The sequence below is a fragment of the Sinohyriopsis cumingii genome, chromosome 8 (genome assembly GCF_028554795.1).
Source record: "Sinohyriopsis cumingii isolate HCF-2022 chromosome 8, ASM2855479v2, whole genome shotgun sequence".
Classification (NCBI taxonomy): domain Eukaryota; kingdom Metazoa; phylum Mollusca; class Bivalvia; order Unionida; family Unionidae; genus Sinohyriopsis; species Sinohyriopsis cumingii.
The window spans coordinates 14,599,840-14,623,486 of NC_142968.1; the positions used below are offsets into that span (position 1 = coordinate 14,599,840).

Below are 23,647 nucleotides of genomic sequence, written 5' to 3' on the forward strand. Positions count from 1 at the left end.
AAAACTCAGCTTGAACAAAATGTCATACTGTCATGGGCTTTTTACTAAAAGATTTCTTATGATGTACAGCTGGACTTGAATAAAATTGGTGCCAATATGATTTCCAGTATTGTTGGCACATCAGCCATCTTGAAAATCGTTATTGCTATTCCTGAATGAAAAATCATATTTTAAAAATATTTATCTCTACTCCTTTCCAAATGGATGGCTATACTGACATGGGGCATTCATCAATGACCTTCTTATGATGACAACTTGGTCCTAAATGAAAATGTTGCCAGTGGTTCAATCAATATGGATGCCATCTTAAAAATCATGTCATTTATCCCCATAACTTGTTGATCATTATGGCATGGGCTTTTCACCAAGACTTCTAATGATGTCCACTTGGTTCTAAATGAAAATGGTGCCAAACTGACATCAAATACATGTACAACAGCAGCTAATTTGAAAACTTTGTTATTGCCGACACCACTCGACAGTAAAAAGCAAGAAATAATCTTATATTGAATTTCTGGGAATTATTTCTGCCCAGTAGAGTGTCAATCCCTTTAAGCAACTGTTATGTCTGCCCCTGCCTCCAAGGACATTTTGCATTGCAAATAAACCAGTGTCATCTGATGGGATCACAAGGCACTTGTGGGGTAGGTAAAATCTCAATTTCAGCGCCAGCAAACTTCCTGTCCGTTACCTTCTGAGATCCACTGGGAACTGATTTTGCCTAAAAGCATATTGAGAACTGGGTACAGGAAATATGAATTATCCTTTTGAAACCAAAATTAATTTGGGCCAGAATGACCTTGACCCTAAAATCAAGACTACCACCTCTATAAGAGTGCAGTCCAAAACTGTTATCAAAACCATTTGCAAGAAAGTCCCTTTTGAGCTTTAAGTCAGTCATTTACTGCTTTTATGGAATCATACTGTAGTTCAGCCATAAAGTTTTAAGAAAAATGGGTCATGGAAAGAAGGTCAACATATGGAAACCAAAATCAAAATATGGGCTCCAGTGACCTTGATCTCTGACATTTTGGACCTCTAATTCAAAATGAGTGCTGTCTCCACACAAAATCATGCACATAAAAAGACAACATGAAATAAAAGAATGTTAACATTTATTGCACATTACAAGTTTTTTTTCCCCAAGTATATTACATCTACACACCATATTAGCATACTATACATTTATACACATATATTTCACAAGTTCAATGGAGTTCACTGGTGTACGTTACCTATATTCTCATTATTTAACACATGAACTATACATTTATGTAATGGCACATGATATAGCAGATCAATTTTGGCAGGGATTTGTTGTCTCTGTTCATGCAATCAATTAGTCTTGCACATAATTAAAACCAATCAATTAGCCTTGCACATAATTAAAATCAAGCATGAAAATTCAACTAGAAATTGATTTCAACACTTCTTGGGGAACAATGCCTATTTAGGAAAAATGCTGTCAGATCAAAATTGCAATATTTGGATCTGATGACAGATTTCTCCAAAACAGTTTACAAGTACCAAGGATAAATCCAATCCCAACCTAGCATCAACTTAAAACGGCCTGCCATTGCAAGCATCATTCATCATACACTTCTTAAAATAATTTCAAAAGGCCAAAGAAATAAAGAAATTTAAATTCTTGTGAATAATATAAAACATCAATTGAGTGTACTCTATGGCATATAATTTCAAATTTTAAAGAATGATGAAGTTTACAACATTTCTTTCTAGAAGTAATGTATTAATTAAATTTAACTTCCATTCATTGCATTTTTCCCCCAAAATATTGTTTCCAATTGCCATTAGTGGCATTAAGCTGAACTCTGTGTGTGTGCATGCATGTCAGTGTATGCATGCGTGTGTGTGTGTGAGAGAGAGAGATATAAACAAGTGTAAATGTATGAGTTATACCACTTTTTTGTTCAGAAATGAAAAGGATAAAATGATGTTAAAGTTAATGCAATAATGGACTGCACAGCTATAAAATTGATTACCCAGTAATGATGATGAAAACATGACTGGTAAAATGGGGCTTCCAATTATATCATTTTTTTTTAGCAAAATGAAGCTATGGTAATACGATACAAGTAAATATTTACTACTTATCATACATGTATATTTATTTGATCACTTTTCAATCAATTAATACAGTCACCAGTTATGGTTTATTTCTTTAATTTAATTTTCATATTTATTTTCTCATCTATTAAACATTTAAAACTACATACATTGAATCCCAGGAATCCAGTACTTTGTTATCTAAAATTGGTTGAGAACAGAAAGGGGTAGAATACTGGTACATGATTAAATTCTGGACTTGCAGTAGTTACATAAAAAATTGGTTATGCACCAGTCAATAATAATTTGCAAGCAGTTCAAAATTCCACTTTCTATATAACCTATCTTGGACATAAATATTCACAACAAAAAATATGAACTAATGTATTTAACACATTAACCCCTGGCGACGAGTTAACATGGCAGAAGGTAGTAACCTACTGCTGAGCTCTGTAGCGTCAAGGTCATGTATGATACACTAAAGTGGGTGGTATTATAGAAAGGTAGACAGATGTAGCTCTACAATGATACCAAATAATCTGGAAGTTCTAGTTGCACTACAAAATACAGAGAGAAAAACCTCATTTTTTGGACCCAATTTTTTTCTACCCAAACTTCGCCCGTGGTTGGAATCCGATTTTGTGTCCGGATTTTAGATTTTTAAAGTCTCAGATCTAAGGCAGACCAGTATGAATTGCAGACAGACAGATTAACCTTTGCAAAAGGAGGATAAGATGAGTATTTGGAATAAACAGTGGTCTCGATATGAAAATAATGGGTCTGTTAAGCAACAACAAAAAAAGAACTCCCAACTTTTACCCTTCTGCTCATGCGCAAGCCAAATAGCCAATGAAAAACAATATTTCTAACACAACTAGGCATTAGGTTATTTGAAAATCACATGGAAGTTGATGTATTAGGATGTATTCAGAAATAGCTTTCAAAATGTGTGTTCTACTTGAATTTCAGGCAAAAACAACAAAAACCTCCTGGGGTTAATGTGTCAAGACAAAATGGAGTGGATTCCATATTCATATACCTTGTACACTCAAAACTCGAGTCCAACTGCAAATTGCACAAATCCAGATTTGCCATCACAATGTTCCAGCAGATCTGGGTCTATGCAATTTGTGAGGAGTAATATGTAGAACAAACAAGACAGACCTAGATCTGCCATAAAATAATGTTCCAGTAGATCTGGGTCAATGGAATTTGTGTAATAAACAGAACAAACACAGACCCTATTTGCTGGTACATTATGCAACTTCAAATCATGGTCTATGATGTATTTGTAATGGCTACCATTATATAACAATGAAATTTTAAGATTCATACAATAAAATGCTAAAATTGACCAAAACCTGGCTCAATCTATATAAAACAGAAAATAAAATACAAACTCACATGGAAAATAGGGGATATTTTATAAAATGAAATGCAGGTGTATGTCTAATTTAAAAATAATAGAACATGTTTAAAATCCTATACATCATGGCTGATAAACATGGTTACTGAGGCAATATACATGAATTTGACAAATTATTACAATCCCAAAAGAACATGTATTTTTGCTATACCAATCTAAATTCATAAACTCAAAGCTATCACTTAACATACAACCTTTTGGTATGACCATAGCAGTGTATATACACCTATTATGTGTAGAACTTATAAGTAGGACATACCAGCATATATACACCTAACATGTGTTGAACTTATAAGTATGATCATAGCAGTGTATATACACCTAACATGTGTAGAACTTATAAGTAGGGCATCAGTGAATACAAACTTACACTGTATCCAAAACTGTTTCAATCGATTTGGATAATTAAGAAATTTGATCATTAGAGAATGGTTAATATTCCATGTGGTATTTGGATACCAGAAAATACTGAAAGAATTTCAGCCTGGTCCAATATTTGAACTTTTTGTTACATGAATGAAAACTGTGATGCTTAAACCTTGCAGAAATAAAAATAAAACTGGGAAACTGTAAAAAAAATTAAATAATTTTACACTTAAAATATTTTGGAAAATAAAAAAATGCAGAAATATGCTAATGGTAACTTTCTGAGAGTGCAAACTCTGAATGTCTGTGGTACTTTATGCAGTAAATGAACTCAACTGGAAAGAATGGTTGGAAGCTTGTATTTTTCTAAAGGAAGAAACCATTTTATATGCCAAGAGTATATGTACAGATAAATGTTAAAATGTCCTGAGATTTCTTAAATTTTTGGGGATATATCTGCTACCAAGGAAATTTTTTTTTTTAATTTTTTTTTTTTTTAAAGGGGGTAGTGATTCAGGTCAGGTCTTTAATTCATGGCTTGTATCAAGCAGTATTTTCACAAACACTGGTGCCCTACAAATGAATTGGGTTGGAAAGGTGTTATGTGGCACAGCAACACTTTGAAGGTTATGCCATGCATAGGCAAGTAGTCAAATGCATTACCCAAGGATATGCGAAGGCATTACCCAAGGACATGCGAAGGCAGCCAATAACAGCTGATCCAATGGTCAAAACTGAGCCTACATCTTTCTGGACAAAAGTCTAATGCCAACATGGTTACTAGCCCACTACAGTACAGTATGGATAGTGTGGAGAGCTAAAAATCAAAATAAAATCCAATATTGCTGCATGTAATTTGTTTTCATAAAATCTAAATTAAAACCAAACTTTTCAAGCTGTGCAGGTTTTAACCTTAACAGAATAAAGTCAGTATCATTAATTTAAGCATTTTGTTTCTGAATCATTTTGAGTGTGTCAATTTTCTATCCCATGAGACAGAAGCATTTTCATCTGAACTGCATGAAGAAAGTGTGTAATTATGTACCACCTGACAAAATATATGAGGAACTGCAGTTTCTATATCAAATTAAAGGATGTGCATTCTTTAACTTTTATTTTCAATACATTTTTCAGAATTTCAACATCATTACTGTTCATATTTATCTCACTGTTATTCCTATATGTTTGGAAGGGTTTACCTTTATACGTATTTTGCAATTCATTTTATACTTATCAACATATGCTCGTATTTGGCACCAAACAGCCACTATTGTACTGACATGCCATAAACATAAATAAACTCTACTACATAGACATTCAAAATCATTAGTTAAAACAGAAACTACACTGAATAAAAGATGTACAGTCCAAAATCATTAGTTAATATAGAAACTAGACTGGGTTAAAAAAAATTCCAGTCCAAAACCATTAGTTAATAAAGTAACTAGAGTGAATTAAAAAATGTACAGGCCAAGATCATTTAGCCTATTTCTCTATTCCTATGAGCATAACTGAAGAAAAATGACTAATTAAATCTTACTGAGTATGACTATTAATAAGTTACTGACAATGATAGTTAGCAATAATATAAGTAACGTAATGTGTAATGATTTTTGAGAACTGGAAAGTTAGTAATGTAAAACATATGCATAAATACACATGTATTACATCATGCTAATAATAAATACATGAGAATTACACCCTGTTAATAACTTGATTACAAAGAAAAGCTTAAAACAATGTAGTTCTTACATGACTAGAATTAGTAGCGACGTAATCATAAATTTTTAAAACAAATGTTATGATCTATGAACAGGTACATGTAGAGTGATTAGTGTTATTGCTACACAGGTACATGTAGAGTGATTAGTGCTGTTGCTACACAGGTACAAGTAGAGTGATTATTGCTATCGCTACACAGATACATGTAGAGTGATTAGTGCCATCTCTATACAGGTACATGTAGAGTGATTAGTGCCATCACTATATAGGTACATGTAGAGTGATTAGTGCCATCACTATATAGGTACATACAGAGTGATTAGTGCCATCACTATACAGGTACATGTAGAGTGATTAGTGCCATCACTATATAGGTACATGTAGAGTGATTAGTGCCATCACTATATAGGTACATGTAGAGTGATCAGTGCCATCACTATATAGGTACATATAGAGTGATTAGTGCCATCACTATACAGGTACATGTAGAATGATTAGTGCTTTCACTATACAGAACCACCTAAAGTATTTAAGTGTACAATGTTTACCCAAATCTAAACAAAGAACAAGATCTACTGTCACATAATGAACTAAAAAATCGGAGTCTATGTTTGTACAGTGGTCCATCACTATAAATTACCCCAGTATAACAATATCCCTGATACAACATGGGTTTTGTTACAAATGCCAATAATCTGAAAGGATATTTTTTTCCATATAAATTACCTCAGTATAACAATTACATCAGTATAACAATGTCCCTGATATATGATAACTATTGTCACAGATCCCATCATACTGGTTGAATTTGATTCTCCATATAAAGTACCTCAGAATAAGCCAACTTCACCAATATCACAGTACACTCTCATGACTCCCCAGTAGAGTCTTATGAGGACAATGTATAGTGTACCTGCCTATTTCACAGTACTCTCATGACTCCCCAGTAGTTTTATAGTATGAAGACAATGTACAGTGTACCCAACTTTATGGTGACCTGCCTATATCAAGGTACACTTTCAAAGCTCCCCAGTACAGTCTTAGAGTGTGAGGACAATGTACAGTGTACCCAACTATAATGTGACCTGCCTATATCACAGTACACTCCCACAGCTCCCCAGTACAGTCTTATAGTGTGAGGACAATGTACAGTGTACCCAACTTCAAGGTGAACTGCCTATATCACAGTACACTCTCATTGCTCCCCAGTACAGTGGTGGAGTGAGGGGAAATGTATAGTGTACAAATCCTTAAGGTGACCCGTCTTTATCAAAGTGCACTCTGATGACTCCCAGTAGTCTTATAGTGTGTGGACACTGTACAGTGTACCCAACTTTAAGATGACTTGAAAAAATCACAGTACACTCTAATGACTTCCCAGTAGTGTTATAGTGAAAGACCATTGTACTACTAATGATCTGAAGTGTACAGCATTAACCCTGATAAACCTGAAACAAGTTATCTGAAGTTTCTACCAGACTGAAAATTTCATTACCTAAAAATTCATCCATTATCTAAACAAGCCATTGTCCATATATATTTGTCTCTAGATGACTCAGATCATCTGTAATCCAATAACCCCATATAATTATTTTCTGAAGAATCCAGATAATTACCATTTTTTGGTATACTGAAAACATATTATGAAATAGATGTAAGTGCAATGCCATTAAATCCTGATAAAACTTAATCACATCTCTACACAGATTAAAACAAAAACAGTAGTACTGACATTAAAAAACGTATACAGATCTGAAATATGCAATTTATATAAATATTTAATATGCAATTTATAAAAATAATGACAATACTAAAAATGTTAAAATGTTAATTCAGAACTACATTTTTGAGATAACATAAAGAGTTTCAATAAACTATTATACATAAATGTACACAAATTAATGAAGTAATGTAAATAAAAGCTCAAGCACATGTTTAATTAATCTGATATTTATTAGATGACTTGAAGAATACAAGCCATGAGCTGTTGTGCTCTATATACCCGTGTACATAGTGAATCCAACCAAAACCAATATAGACCAGATCTACCTTTGCATACTGCACTGGCCCATTGGGTTTTATGCTATATGCTTTATTGTTTAGTCCTATCAACCAAAACTGCAATTATCAAGATCTGCAATCAAATAATGAGTTGGCAGATCAGGATCTATATATTTTTTTGTGTTCTACCAAGTAGTTCTTATTTACTAGCAGATGGGTGATGGCAGATTTGGGATTACGCTGCTTGCAGTTGGGTCCAACCTGTACATGAGTATGTATGGAGTATTGTTTTAGTCAACAATTTTCATTACAATTTTTAATTTCAACGAATAAGAGATTAAGATTCTATTTTTCAAATAACCAAAAAAAAACTTTGCATTTCTAACTGTTTGTAGACACAATGTCACAACACTAGAAGAACACTAGAAGAATAACTTTTACACTAGGATAATGAAAGCAGCATTAAAGAAATGGTCCATTTGATTTTTCTTAGAAAAACCAATGTTTTTGCATGGATCCAAGATGGGGTAAAGCAGCAGTGATCAGTAGGTCCCTGTATCACCTTGAATTTGGAGATGCAGCATTGATTACAGTACAGATGTAAGAATGTGATACATATATTGTGATACATGTCTTGTGATACATATATTGTGATACATGTCTTGTGATACATATATTGTGATACATGTCTTGTGCTCATTTCTTTGTGATAACTTTTATTTAGGCTGACATAAATATTATCCAGAGAAAATATATATCACAATTCATCACTATAGTCACATTTACCACACTGTAGTGTATTTGACTGTCAAAATTAAAACATGTGAAACAACTCTATGCCAAACAGAAACATTGACTCATTATGCACAGGACTAAACAATTCCACTAATTTGGTCATATTTCAAAGTGGTGGCTGAGGAAAGGCCTGTCACTTTTCAAGCAGATTTTCAATTACACTGTAGGATTAGTAAAATTAATACAAGAACAGAAAAAACTACAAATCACTGACCTGAAGGACAAATAGCCAGTTACAAGCCATTGGCCTGAAGGACAAGTAGCCAACTGACAAAAAAGCTACAAATCATTGACCTGAAGGACAGGTAGCCAGCTACAAGTCATTAGCCTGAAGGACAAGTAGCCAACTGATGAAAAAGCTACAAATCATTGACCTGAAGGACAAATAGCCAGCTACAAGCCATTGGCCTAAAGGACAAGTAGCCAACTGAAGAAAAAGCTACAAATCATTGACCTGAAGGACAAATAGCCAGCTACAAGTCATTAGCCTGAAGGACAAGTAGCCAACTGACGAAAAAGCTACAAATCATTGACCTGAAGGGCAAATAGCCAGCTACAAGCCATTGGCCTAAAGGACAAGTAGCCAACTGAAGAAAAAGCTACAAATCACTGACCTGAAGGACAAATAGCCAGCTACAAGTCATTAGCCTGAAGGACAAGTAGCCAACTGATGAAAAAGCTACAAATCATTGACCTGAAGGACAAATAGCCAGCTAAAAGCCACTGGCCTGAAGGACAAGTAGCCAACTGAAAAAAGCTACCAGCCATTGGTCTGAAGGACAAGTTGCTAACTAATGAAAAAGCTACAAGTCATTGGCCTGAAGGACAATTAGCCAACTGAAGAAAAAGCTACAAGCCACTGGCCTGAAAGACATGTAGCCAACTGAAGAAAAAGCTACCAGCCACTGGCCTGAATGACAAGTAGTCAACTGACGAAAAAGGTACAAATCATTGGTCTGATGGACAAGTAGCCACCTACAAGCCACTAGCCTGAAGGACAAGTAGGCAACTGAAGAAAAAGCTACAAGCCAGTGGCCTGAAGGACATGTAGCCAACTGAAGAAAAAGCTACAAACCATTGGCCTGAAGGAAAAGTAGCCAAATGAAGAAAAACCTTCAAGCCACTGGCCTGAAGGACAAGTAGCCAACTGAATAAACAGCTACCAGCCATTGGCCTGAAGGACAAGTAGTCAACTGAAGAAAATGCTACAAGCCATTAGCCTAAAGGACAAGTAGCCAACTGAAGAAAAAGCTACAAGCCATTGGCCTGAAAGACAAGTAGCCAACTGAAGAAAAAGCTACAAGTCATTGAGTCATTGAGGCACTGGCCTGAAGGACAAGTAGCCAACTGAATAAACAGCTACAAGTCATTGAGTCATTGAGTCACTGGCCTGAAGGACAAGTAGCCAACTGAATAAACAGCTACAAGTCATTGAGTCATTGGCCTGAAGGACAAGTAGCCAACTGAATAAACAGCTACAAGTCATTGAGTCATTGAGTCAGTGGCCTGAAAGACAAGTAGCCAACTGAATAAACAGCTACAAGTCATTGAGTCACTGGCCTGAAGGACAAGTAGCCAACTGAATAAACAGCTACAAGTCATTGAGTCATTGGCCTGAAGGACAAGTAGCCAACTGAATAAACAGCTATAAGTCATTGAGTCACTGGCCTGAAGGACAAGTAGCCAACTGAATAAACAGCTACAAGTCATTGAGTCATTGGCCTGAAGGACAAGTAGCCAACTGAATAAACAGCTACAAGTCATTGAGTCACTGGCCTGAAGGAAAAGTAGCCAACTGAAGAAAAAGCTACAAGCCATTGGCCTGAAAGACAAGTAGCCAACTGAAGAAAAAGCTGCAAATCATTGGTCTGAAGGACAAGTAGCCAACTGACCTATTTTTGAGCCTTGCAGCAAATCTATTAAGTTCATTAATAAAAAAAATCTTATTGCCTGTATTGTGCATATTTCAAATATGGGTTGTGGTAGGTGTGTAATAGATCCACATAAAAATAAATATTCCTGATGCATATCACTGTGGTGTTACAGCTGTACTGATCAGCAAAGACAACTTGCATCAAAAGATACCAAAATACAGGTCTATCCCACCGGTTTGCTACATCATCCAATGCAAAAGTCAAGAGCCTTACACTGTAATAAACCTGCTATTTTCTGTTTAGACTTTAATGCATCTCAGTAATGAAGACAGGTAACATTTTTCACTGGTCAGAATATCTCCAGGTAAAGTTTGCAAAAAACTATGAATGGTTTCCTTAGGGACTATAGTACGAGACAATTACAGCTGCTTGCTTAGTGATACATGTACCTTGAAAGGAATGTCAATTTTCCAGCACAATTCAATTTTTACAAATAGTGCTACCTCATTATAACACTGTCCATCTAAGCCACAGAGTCAACCACCTCATAGCAAGAAGACCTTGTAATGAAGTACATGACATATAATTTTGTATCACTTCATGAAATTGATTCATGATCATACCTGCCTTATAACAGGAACTGTGTTATAATGAAAAACCTTATAACAAAAACTGTGTTATAATTAAGTGCCTTATAACAGGAACTGTGTTATAATGAAAAACCTTATAACAAAAACTGTGTTATAATTAAGTGCCTTATAACAGGAACTATGTAATGCTGAAGGACCTTATAGCAAGGTATGGTGTATACAAAATTCAAAAGTAATCACTTCATGACTAATTCTCAAATAAAAAAAGGTGAAACAATTTTTTGCTGTGAATAATATTTTAATGATTTCAGTTTCCTAATGAAATTTTGTGTAATCTAAAATAATGTAATTTACAGCATTTTATGATAAAAAGTTTGTTTTTTGTACTGAATGAGATTGAAATTTAAAAAGGTGAAGTTTAAACAGTGAAGTAGTCGACAGTGCGATCAAAGAACCTGTTTCTGGACTGACTACCAAAAAAATTTTTTGTTTGTAAAAAAAGACATAAGCAGAAGTCACTCGACCCTATCTTGTTTATGAATAGATTCCACTCTCTTTAATAACCATTCAAAGATCTTCTAAAGAAGAATAATAATATGACTGAAGTATTTTCAAAATACAATAGCAAAGATAAGGTTATAATGTCAAAGTTTTTGACTTAATCCCTAGCAAATGAACACCCTATAGCACTCCATCATCGTAAGGCCCTTCATTATAACACAGTTTCTGCTCAAAGGCCCTTCATTATAACAGTTCCTGTTACAAAGCCCTTTGTTAAAACAGTCCCTGTTCTAAGACCCTTCATTATAACAGTTCTTGTTCTAAGTTCCTTTATTATAACACATTTCTTGTCCTAAAGCCCTTTGTTATAATACATTTCCTGTTCTAAAGACCTGTTATAACATGGTTTCTATTCAAAGGTTCTTCATCATAACAAAGTTCCTGTTTTAAGGGCCTTCATTATAACAGAGTTCCTGTTCTAAGGCCCTTTATTATAACTATTCCTGTTCAAAGGCCCTTCATTATTACACATTTCCTGTTATAAGGCACTTTGTTATAACACAGTTCCTGCTATAAAGCCAGTATGGCCAAGGAAACTAGTTCATTAGGAGACAGTAAAACTGTACTGTATATACTTCATTATAAGGTGCCATCATTACAAGGCAATATACTCCACTGCATCCATGGACAGCATTATAGTAAGGGACTATTGTATGTTCAGCCATGTTCTGGCATATAACATTTGAATATGACCATGATGTTCCTTTTTCATGCGTATCATACTGGACAGATCAAATACACAACCTACAACCTTGTAAGGTACAGATCCTGATCCCCACTCATACTGCCAAGATTTGAAACTGGATAAAGTAGGTTTGTCCCCATTTATACTGTCAAGATTTGAAACTGAATAAAGTAGGTTTATCCCGACTCATACTGCAAAGATCGGAGACTGAATAAAGTAGGATTGTCCCCATTCATACTGCAAAGATTGGAGAATGGATAAAGTAGGTTTGTCCCCTCTTATACTGCCATGATCAGAGACTGAATAAAATATGTTTGTCCACTCTTATAATGCCGAGATTTGAGATCAGGTAAAGTAGGTTTGTCCAAACAAAGTTGGAGAGCAGACAAAGTAGGTTTTTCCACATTAAAGAAATACAGTAAATTCATTTATTTTATGGGCATACATATGTGATTTTGTGAAAAATTAAGTTGTCATAGTACTGAATTTCATGGATAGGAAAAGGGTTCCTTTTGTAACCATGGAAGAACCACTGTTCCTGGTTTGTAACAATCATGAAGTCCATTAAAATACATTCAGGAAAAGTATGGAATTCACGCTGACCAAGAAATACTACAAGCTGGTATTAAACTGAAAACGTCTCATCATAAACACATAACACCTGAATTTAACTATTTTTATTACCCTGTAAATATATGCAATTAAAATTAAATCAAACTGGGCCAGAGATTGTTCACCTGGATAACACCTGCCTAAAAGTCAAATGCTGGAACCGCTGGCCAAGAAATCAAGGTAAGTAGGATGCTTTCTGTAAAAGTTTCTTTTAATTCTGTTGATTGCATCTGTTACACAAACAACTGTTGCAAGGTTTCTTTTTTTCTGAAAATCTTCAACAAATCCTCATCTGAAGGCATGTACAATCATCTAAACAACAACAACAACAACAGCCTTAAAGAATGGACAACTTCATCAAATTTGGTTAAACGATGAACCATTTTGAGACAATTATTTCAAGGTTTTGACATTTTTGTCCGTGATGGATCAGTATCCACCATATAAATGATAGATGCCTTCTCTAATTTCATCAAGCTTTGTTGAGTGTCTTTTCTGATGAAGTCACTTAACAAGTTTTCTATCTTTAACTACGTTGGCCATATTTGATGGATAATAGGCATCATTTGTAATAATAATAATAATAATAATAATGACTTTATTTAGAGAAGGCAACTGAATTAGTTACAGAACGAATCTACCTTCAGGCCTTCTGCTATGTACAGTATGTACAGAAACTTATTCTCAATACGCAATGATCTTTCAAACAATAAAGAAAACAAGCATCAATGAGTACATAAATATATATAAAATATGATTTTGTATTGAGGATTCATGTGTGAGAAAAATGTATAAACAAAGAAAAGCAGGAAAAGCATTCCAACTAGGATTCTTCCTCACAAATTTGAATTCTGTTGAATGGCTTGTTTCTATTTTTAGTAATGTCAGCCATACTTAATGGTGGATTGTCATAATTAGCATAAACTTAAAAAGTGTGTGCTGTCAAAGTTTGTCAGATTATGTTAAACAGTTTTGGGGAGTTCAAATTTGTTTGAAACTGGTCCAGTGCTTTTTTTAGAAGTTTAAATAGCAAATGCTGAAAGATAAAATGGCAAATGATGATGGACTATGCAAACTGTATGCAGGTCACTCATTCAATATATTCAGTGAGAAGAGAAGGCTAAGCACAGTGCATACCAAGATTATCGATAAGCGGCAGACTTTTGTAAAGCAAAAAATCAGGGTTCAGTACAACATTTTTTGCTTTTGTTTACATTATGGAATTGTTAATATCTGAATATTTGCATAGCAGCTCAGCTGGTAAAGTGATGGACTCATAATCCAAGGGTCTCAAGTTCAATACCTGCCCAGCCATATTAGACATCAGATCAACCTCGTTATGGAAAAAGTATTCAACATCTCTTAGTGAAAACCCCATGTCGACATGAACATCCATTCAGGAGTAGTAACGATAACAAGAAGACTACATAACAAGTCTTTTAGTGAAGACCACATTTTGATATGACCATCCATTCAGGAGAAGTAACCATAACAAGATTTTAAGGATGGATGAGCAAGCAGTACCATTTTGATCTAGGACCACTTGGACAACGGGAGGAATGTATGTGTAAAGGCAATCCTCTAAGTAGTTTAGGAGGATTTGCGATGACAAACTTATAGATAGATTGATGATGGATGCTAGACAGAATCAAGTTCTACAGTTTCATCCATCAATTCTTTGCACCATAGAAAGGTTTTGGCCCAAGTCTCATCTGCTGAGGCTTAAATGTACCACAACCTTCAGTTCTATTACCAGCTGAGCTAAACACCCAATGAACAATGATCTTTCTGGGAAAACAAATACACAACTTCCCAAGTTCCATGAATTTAACATGTTTAGGTAAAAATGAAAATGAAATTTTGAAGAAAACAACAAGTGACACACACAAAATATAAATTTCCAGGATGCTGTGTTGAACATGTGACATAAGATCAAATTTTATAATTGACTTGTATTTGAATGTAATTGGATATATTTGGGTTTATTTTGGCATATATATGTATATTTAGGCATATGTATGTGCATTTGGGCATATCTGCATTTAGGCACATGTGTATATTTGTACATATCAATGTACTTGGGAATATCTATACATATTTAGGCATATTTGTGCATAATGGGCAAGTCTGTGTATTTAGGTGTATTTGTCTATTGGGCATGTCTATGGACTGAGGTACATTTTTGTGTACTTGGGCATGTCTGTGTATTTAGGCGTATTTGTCTATTGGGCATGTCTATGGACAGCGGTACATTTTTATGTACTTGGGCATGTTTGTGTATTTAGACATATTTGTTTGCACTCAGACATACCTGGTGAATTTAGGCATATCTATGTGTATTTAGGCATAAACGTGATCTGTGTGTATTTAAGTAAATCTGTGTACTTGGGACTATCTTTGTGTGTTTAGGCATATCTGTGTATTTAGGCACATGCGTGTGCATTTAGGAAAATTATCCCTCTGAAATGAGTCAGTATTAAAACCTTGTATACCGATTTAGTGATTGCTAAATATGAAAGCAAACAGTACTGGAAAGAGTGTGAAATATTAATGTAAAAAGTAAAAAAATTATACCAATAGTAATATTTTGAATTACTATCAAGTAATTTCTGTTGAATGCCAGCGATATTTTCAATGACAGATCAATCTATAATAAAAATGGCAAGCAAGTGCAGCTGGACTTTGTTATGCAACAATAATTTTCACTAAAAAAAAAGGAACATTAGAACTTGGATCACAGTCACTTATAGAAAACAAAACCCCTGAAAAGTAAAGTACACAGTACGAGTTCAGAAACTGTCAGTCCAGAGGACCCAAAGCTTTAGTTTAAGATTTCTGTTATTTTCAGTTTTTCAAGTTCACCAACATAACATTTTGCTTTGCAGCTGGAATGAATGAGTTCTCTTAGTGATCCCGAGTTCTCGGAATGATTCCATGTATTTGAGTGATCCATGTTTGAGCTACTGACATTTTATTATATTTACAAATATCAAATGGGGCATAACTACACAAGAAATTAGCTGAAATAACACCATCTAGTACGATTAAAGCAATAAAACACCATCTTGTATGATTTAAGATTACATTTATTCAGGAATACCTACATGGCATATTCCCTAAGAATCTTGCAATCACGATAAAAAACATTTTTATATTAAAACTTCGAAGATGTCTCAAGTCTGGTGTCAGAGAACTAATAATGGTATGCAGTAAAAGTCTTGTGTATCATTTTTTCTAGCAATCCTTACTGAAAATTAAAAAAAGATGAATGTAAAAAACAAACCTTGCAACATATGGAAAAACAGCAGTCAATAAAAGCCGTAGTCAATTCATAAAGAATATTTCTTTGCCTGCACAAAAAGCACTCCATCAGTACAACACTGTACATGGGAGTAAATTAATATAGTGTGTTATAGCAAGACTACCTAATAATGAAAAATAACCCTCCCTCATTATAACACTATATGGGAGTAATTTAGAATACTGTTATAGTGAGAATACCTTATAATGAGGAATAGCCCTCTCTCATTATAACACTATATGGGAGTAATTTAAAATACTGTTATAGTGAGAATACCTTATAATGAAGAACAGCCCTCATTATAATGCTGTACATGGGAGAAAATTATATACTGTGTTACAGTGAGACTAACTTGTAATGAAGAACTGCCCTCCTTCATTATAACACTCTACATGGGAGTAATTTAGTACAGTTATAGTGAGACAACCTAATAATGAAGAATATCCCTCATTATAAAGGTGTACATGGAAGCAATAAAGTATACTGAGTTTATAGTGAGACTACTTCATAAAGAAGAATATCCCTCATTATAATGCTGTACATGGAAGCCATAAAGTATACTGTGTTATTGTGAGACTGCCTTGTACTGAAGCACATAATACATGTAATTCTACTATCGAATAATGAAACGGGATCAGTGACCATGCCCACCATACAGCAGGAACTATTATAATGAAGGGTCTTATAGCAAGGGAGTTCTGTGCTCGTCTCTCTGCTTTTTTCTTCTAAAATGGGAAGATACTAATACTTTCTTTTGATAAAAGGATGATTTCACTTTTATCATGGGTACCAATTTTCCAAGTTTCAGTTTGGTTACAAACTGAATCGAAAGACACAATAATCACTGATCCATCAAACTGACCAAACTTTCCAATCAGAGGTATCAAAATATTAACAATAATGGCATGTTTCACAATGCTGCAATACTGACATCCACAAAAATAAATTAATTCACTGTAAGTAAAACACTCCAGACACTTTGGACTCCTACAAGAAAATTTTAACAGAATCAAGTTCTACAGTTTCATCCATCAATTCTTTGCACCATAGAAAGGTTTTGGCCCAAGTCTCATCTGCTGAGGCTTAAATGTACCATCTGAGGCTGGTCCGATACCTGGTACAATTTCCAGGCTATGTCTTACATTACCCTCTCGTTCCACTGTTAGGCCTCGACCACATCCACCTGGTGATACACTTCTCACTCTGTAGCGTGGAGATTTTTGTGGGATGGGTGGTGATCTCCCTTTCTGTGCCTCTTCAGGTTTTTCATGCTTAGATTCAAAGATCTGCCTTAACTCCTTTATACTGCCTTTTCGTTTAACTTTTGAACCTTTCTGCTTTGAATCATCTTCAAGTTCAAATCTGTCCTGATTTATTGTCTGATCCAAATCTGATTTTTCAGGCATATCCCAACCCATGCTTCCCTCTCTAGTTGTATCAAATAGTTCACTGAATTGTTCTCGGGGAACCCATAATTTTGAAGAACTGTCACTACCAAAGGAGTCCCTGGTTTCAAATCCTCTTGGAGATGCTGTGCTCATTGTGTCCATTTGAGAACTCTCCTCAGTAAGAGACCTTTTAGAATGAGGCAATGTTGGGGAAACTTTATGTCTTGGTGACTGCGGTGAACCATCATCACTCATTGAGCTTTTTCTTTTTGATGGCAGTACTTGATGCTGAAGCTGAGGTGACCCTTCATCACTAAATGAACTTCTTCCTTGAACCATTCCCCATGGAGAACCCCCTTGTCTGACCAACTGAGGTGAGCCATCATCACTGACTGAACTCTTGTTACACCTAACTCCCCTTGATGACCCTTCCTGCCTTGAAATCTGAGGTGATCCACTTTCATCTGATGAAGTCTGTGAATACCTCAACCCCTTTTGAGACCCCTCATAGTGGTTAGATTTTGGTGAGCCATCTAAATGCGACATTTTAGGAGATCCTTTCATGCCACCTTCAGACTCACTTAAGGAAGATTCACTTGGAGTTCTTGTTTTAGAACTGCTCTTATACTTTGGGGGTTTCCTAGAATTTACATCCCCATGACCTTTTGGGCCCAATTCTCCTTTTCTCCTCTCAGAGATTTCATCACTGTCTTCAACATTCTGTGGAAACTGTACTTTCTTCAGTAAAACAGGTTTTGCAAAAACTTCCACTTCTTTTTCATCAAAAGACATCTGTTCCCTTAGTGATGAACGCTGACAATGGGCAGATGGAAATTCTCTTGATGATGACATTGCTGTCTCAGATTCACCCATATCACTGCCATCACTTGCTCTTTCTTTGTGTCCTTTTTCAAAAAGCTCACACAGACTCATTAATTTACTAGATCTGTGTGCTTTAGAAAATCTCAGATCTTCAGAACTGTCCCTATCCAAATCTAACAAGTCATCATGGCGACTGGAAGCAAGCTGCATTATCGATTCATCCAGAGAACTCCTTGTCAGGACATCCTGTGAAGACCTGGACATATTTGCACAAGCTTCATTTGTTACATGAGATTCTTTTGATGCAGTTTCAAGATAATCAGACATGTCAAATGAGAATGTGTGAGATGTCTTTGAAACAAATCCTTGAAAATTACTCCCAGATCTCTGCAATGAGCCAAGTACGTTCTGATCCCCATTTGGCACATCAATAAACACTTCATCTTCAGTTCCTGAGAATTCTCCATGATCTGAATCCATGTGATCTGCCATTTGTTTCCTTGACATTGTTACTTTCTCAGCAGATCGTATCATCTTCTTTAAACTAGGTCGCCGATCAATTACAAGTTTAGCCTCACCTCTCTCAGAACTAACATAATCCTTAGCAATTACTGACTGTTCCCCAAAGTCTCCTACTTCAGGGTCTTTGCTCTTCATTTGCTTCTTAAGGGCTGATTGTAAATGGTCACCTTTCTCTGATTTCTCTGTCTTGTCAGGAAGTTGTTTCAGTGATTTGTTTGGCCGTCTGAATGTTGCCTTACATACCTCTAGAATTTCGACTTTAGGTGGTTCCAGATCAGGACAGGGTTGATCATTTCTTACTGCAGCAAGTGTCCGAGAATCAAATCCTCCATGAGAATGCAAAGTTGAGTCAAGATAAGATGAAGATGATGATGATGATGACTGAGAATCCTGGTAGCAAAGTTTGGAAGAAGCAATAAAGGCAGGCAAATCCGATGCCCCTACACAAGACAAATGCTCCAGCCCTGGAGCATGCTCATGTAATGAAGAAACCACCTCAGAGATATTTGTCTGGAGTCTTACATTAGACACTGTACCTACAGCATCACTGTTTACTATGTTTGTAGAATTTTCACACACTGTGGCATGAGGAGAGGGAAGATTTCCTGTCCTAGCCATATTCCTTTCGAGATCTGCATTCAGTTCATTTTGCAAAGCTTCCTCCGTGTTATCTAACATGCTTAGCACTACTGGAGTGGCTACTATTGTTGGACCTTCTGTCAGATGTAGAGAATTTTCTGTTGGCAAGTACAGTGTCAGGAATTGATCTGTCGTCATGGGATCCAGATCCAAAACTGACACATTCTCAGGGGACAGTACTCTACTGTCAAAGGAATTGTTATTCATACTGTCCTCTGCATCAAAAGAAAATGTCTTCTGCTCAAATTCTGGGGAGATAATTCCAGCTTCTTTCATTTGTTCCTGCATCATTTCCTTCATTTCATTTGACAAATTTTGATGTGCAGCTATTCCTAGACAACTCTCATTCACATCTATTTCATTTAATAATTGAGGGAAGCTTTGACTGACAGGGACTGAATTTATGTGCATGTCATCTGATTGGTCAATATGTGAGGACAAGAAACCTGATGAATGGCTGGTTTGATGTGTGGATATTGAAAATGCAGACTGACTTGTTTCCAGTTGGTTAGTATTGCCAGTTGATTGACTAATGTTGGCAGTTGTTTTGGAAACCACAGCTCCACCTATTGAAACACTAACGTTATGAGAAGATTCCATGGACACAGAACGAGAATTTGAATGACCTGCAGAGTTAACATCACTGATTGTACATTCATTCCCAGACTGATATTCCTCAACAGATCCTGTGTGAAAAAGTTTTGAATGGTCAGACACACTGCGCCTTTCTTCAAAAGAACCATGGGAGGTAAGTCTAACACTACTCTCAAATGACTGCTGTCTGCTCAAGGCTGGTAATGTGCTTGATTTGGTGATTGTTGGTTTTTCAATAGTAACCACAGTTGTCTCCGTACCAGTTTCTGGGGTTACCTCCCTTTCACCCCTGTAATCAGAAGGAACCATGGGTAAAGATCCTGGCACTGTTGATGACTTTTTAATAACCTGCCTCTCTGAAACAACTGTTGTGTGGTCAGTTCCTATTTCAGGTGTTCTCTCCCTTCTATTTCTTTTCTCTCCCATGTCACTGCTACCTTGTCTGCTGAAGTTACCTACTCTGAATTCAAAATCTAATGCACTATCAAAACTCATTTGCTTTGCCTGAGTAAAATTTGTCCTCTTTATGGAAGGCCGTTCTATCACAACTGTGTCACTACCAGTTTCAACTTCTTGATATCTGTCATCAGCATCCTGGGCCTGACGAATTGTATCTCCAGTTGGGGCCAACTGCTGACGCCAACTGTCATTAAAAGTTGCTAAATCATTGAGTCCTGCCAAGTCTTCCCATCTTGGCAATTGGTGTTCTGGTGAAAGAGGACTGGTTAAAGTAGATCCTTTCTTCCTTGGCACTCCAAACCCTTGCTTTGTTTTGTCTGCTTCCTCTATTATTCTACAATATTTCTTATTTTGTTCACCAGAAATAAGACTTTTCATTTGCAAATTGTCAAAATCCCCTTTTTCATTGGAAGACTTGTAAGCTACATTAGATCTTGGAGGGACATTATCAAATTCTTCATCCAATAAAAGTGAATCTGGAATTTTTGGTCGTGTCATATTTTCTTTTTCTTTTTCTGCAGATATCTGCAGTGGCACCAGATGTAAAGGCATTTGTGGAATTTCAGTGTCAGATTCAGGCTTAATACTCTCTATATTTATTCTCTTATCCTGTCTTGGTTTGAGTGGAGCACGGATCACTCGCGGAGTTTCAATAATCTTTATATCTCCTGGACGATCTATAAATTTACCTTGTTCATCATCTAAAGAAAGATGAACATGAATGTCATCCAGAATATTTTCAGTGGACATTTTTTTTTCTGTGCAAGAGCTTTTTTTCTTCAGGCTTATTAATCCTTTAGCTTCCACACTTTGTGTTTTCATATCCTCTTGTGTGGATGCTCCAAACTCTGCAGAAACTTTTGTGCAATAGTTACTAATGTCCTGCAGAGAACCATGTGTTACTTGTTTCTTAATCTTGCCAACTTCCCTATTAAAAGCTTTATCAATCTGTTCATTAATTTCTTTCAATGTTCGAGTGAGAGGAGAGTCTTCCTGAAAACCATCAAGAGATGCGCTTCTTCTCCTCCTCAGAGAAGAATTCTGAAAATCTTCTTCTTCAAGAGTCTTGTTAAAGCTTTCTTGTGACTGAGACAGTTCACTTATTGTAACTGAAGACATTGGATCTGAATGACTTCCTGAAGTTAAATTTTCTAAAGACTTCTCAATATCTGATGGAATACTCATACACTTCAACATTTCCTTCTTGGCAGGATATGCATTTTGCAAGGACTGAATTCCTTGCTCCAGGTTTGAAATTTCAACCAAAGTATCACTGTTTGCTTTGTAATGCCTATTCCCTCCAGAACTACCCAATTTCCTTGCCTGACCTCCTCTTCTGAAATGAACTCCTGACTCACTCAGAGGAGAGTCAGGACTTAGTACTGGAATATTGTCACTATCTGCACTATGCACACCATGCAAACTGTTAGGGATATCCTGAAATTGTTTTTCTCCATATATTTGCTGGTAATAAGGTTCACTTGATGATGTAATGTTTGAAGAACTTGAAATACTTTCTTCAGAGGTTTTAGTTACCATCATTTCTTTTTGTAATTTTATTTGCTCTATTGCAGAACTGGAAGAAGAATCACTATTAATTGTATGCTGCAAATTTTCATTACAACTTATTTTTTCTGATCTTGTTTGTGTGGTTGATTTAGCTGTAGCCTTTTTAGCACTATCAGTAAACATTTTCTGTGATAAGGATCGAAAGTTCTCTGCTTCCTGTCTTTCTATACTTTCAGATCTCTCCAAGAACTCACTTCCACTGATACTTGTAACCTTAAATCTTTGGTTAGTCATTTCTGCTGTAGACTGTATATTGGCTGGCAATGATACTGTCTCAATGTTATCATATCCAGACTCCTCCATGCTTCCATCAATAACTGTCTCCCTTTCTGACAAAGTTGCCTCCCTTGACAAAACATTTGGTTCTGTATCTGTATCTATCTCATCACTCAATGCAAAGACTGGAAGATCATCACTTACGTTTACATCACTGCTCTGAATATCCTTAATCTGGCTTTCCTCATCCGTATCAATCTCGGCATAATCATGGTGCCTGGAGAAGTAGTAAGCAAAGTTTCTGCGATCTGCAGACTCACCCATGGAACAAATGCTGCCAGTCAAGCTTTTGGCTCCATCTGGAGGCTCATCAGGAGTGGAAGATGTACTACTGGTCCATAATTTCCTCCTGCTACCAGGGCTTTCTGGAAGATCTATTGTTATAATGTCTTCACCCTTTGCTCCTGGCATTGGTTCAAGAACTTCTTTCAACCTTGATTTATCTTTTGGTGAAGTTTTAGCAGCCCTTCCCAGCTTTTTTGGTGTACTGGGGCTCTTGTCTTTAGCTTCAATCATCTTCTTCCTGTCTTTTGGAGGAGTCTTGGAACCCTTCCTCTTTTCAGTTGGTCCCTCCTCATTCTGCCCTTTCCCAGACGAAGAAACACTAGAGCTACTTGCAGTCGAGTCTTTTGCCTCCCTTGGTTGCCTTTGGCGATCACTCTTGGGAGGTTTCTTAGCAAAAGCACTGTCCAGGACTGGTTGGGACATAGTTTTTTGCTGAAGGTTTGTGGCAAAAGATTCATCCCTGTCATCATGTGGTTTATCTCTTTCCCTATCCAAACGTGGTGTAGATGGGGCAGAGGGAGTCCTACGATGCTGTATGACACGTCTTTTACAGTCATCTCTAATAAATGATTGTTTCCGGTAGGTTTTGGTCTCAGGACTTGCTGAACTCTCCTTTTCACCTTCTTGGTTCTCTGGGTCAATATCTAGAAAAAAAGATGAAAAAATCCTTTACATTTACTGCACTATATGAAATTAAGCTCTACAAGCCATATTATTGGTGGTATGAAAATTAGTATAGCATAGTTAAAGAGATCTGTACAGGAAGGGGAACCTCAGATACCATAAATACTCGCTTAATGTTGAGTCCAACTGCAAACTGCATGAACTCAGATTTGCCATCCCATAATGTACCAGAAGATCGGGGTCTATGCAGTTTCTTTGGTGATCTGCAGAACAAGCGATACAGACCCAGTACATTATTATGTAATGGAAGATCTAGATCTATGCAGTTTGTGGTTGAACTAGACTTGTATGAGAGAATATTTGGCACGTCTGCACAACTTAATGATTTTGTGTAATGCAAGCTTCAGGTGTCTGCAAGTTCAACATCTGGCTATGGAACTCATATGGCCACAAATGGTAAAATCTGCAG

At 36.1% G+C, this 23,647-nt stretch overlaps 1 protein-coding gene across 4 annotated transcripts in view; it reads right to left on the reverse strand.

The window, feature by feature from the left end:
• Window positions 1-1,098: 1,098 nt before the first annotated feature.
• Window positions 1,099-23,647, reverse strand: part of LOC149793018 (uncharacterized) — a 184,183-nt gene continuing 161,634 nt past the window's right edge. For 3 of the 4 annotated variants that reach the window (XM_089966893.1, XM_089966892.1, XM_089966894.1), the window contains one exon: window positions 1,099-23,198. In XM_089966893.1, the coding sequence (XP_089823019.1) occupies window positions 17,032-23,198 (6,167 nt within the window). In that variant the 3' untranslated portion in view covers window positions 1,099-17,031. The remainder of the gene's footprint in view (window positions 23,199-23,647) is intronic. The other variant, XR_016422692.1, reaches the window with a different exon arrangement.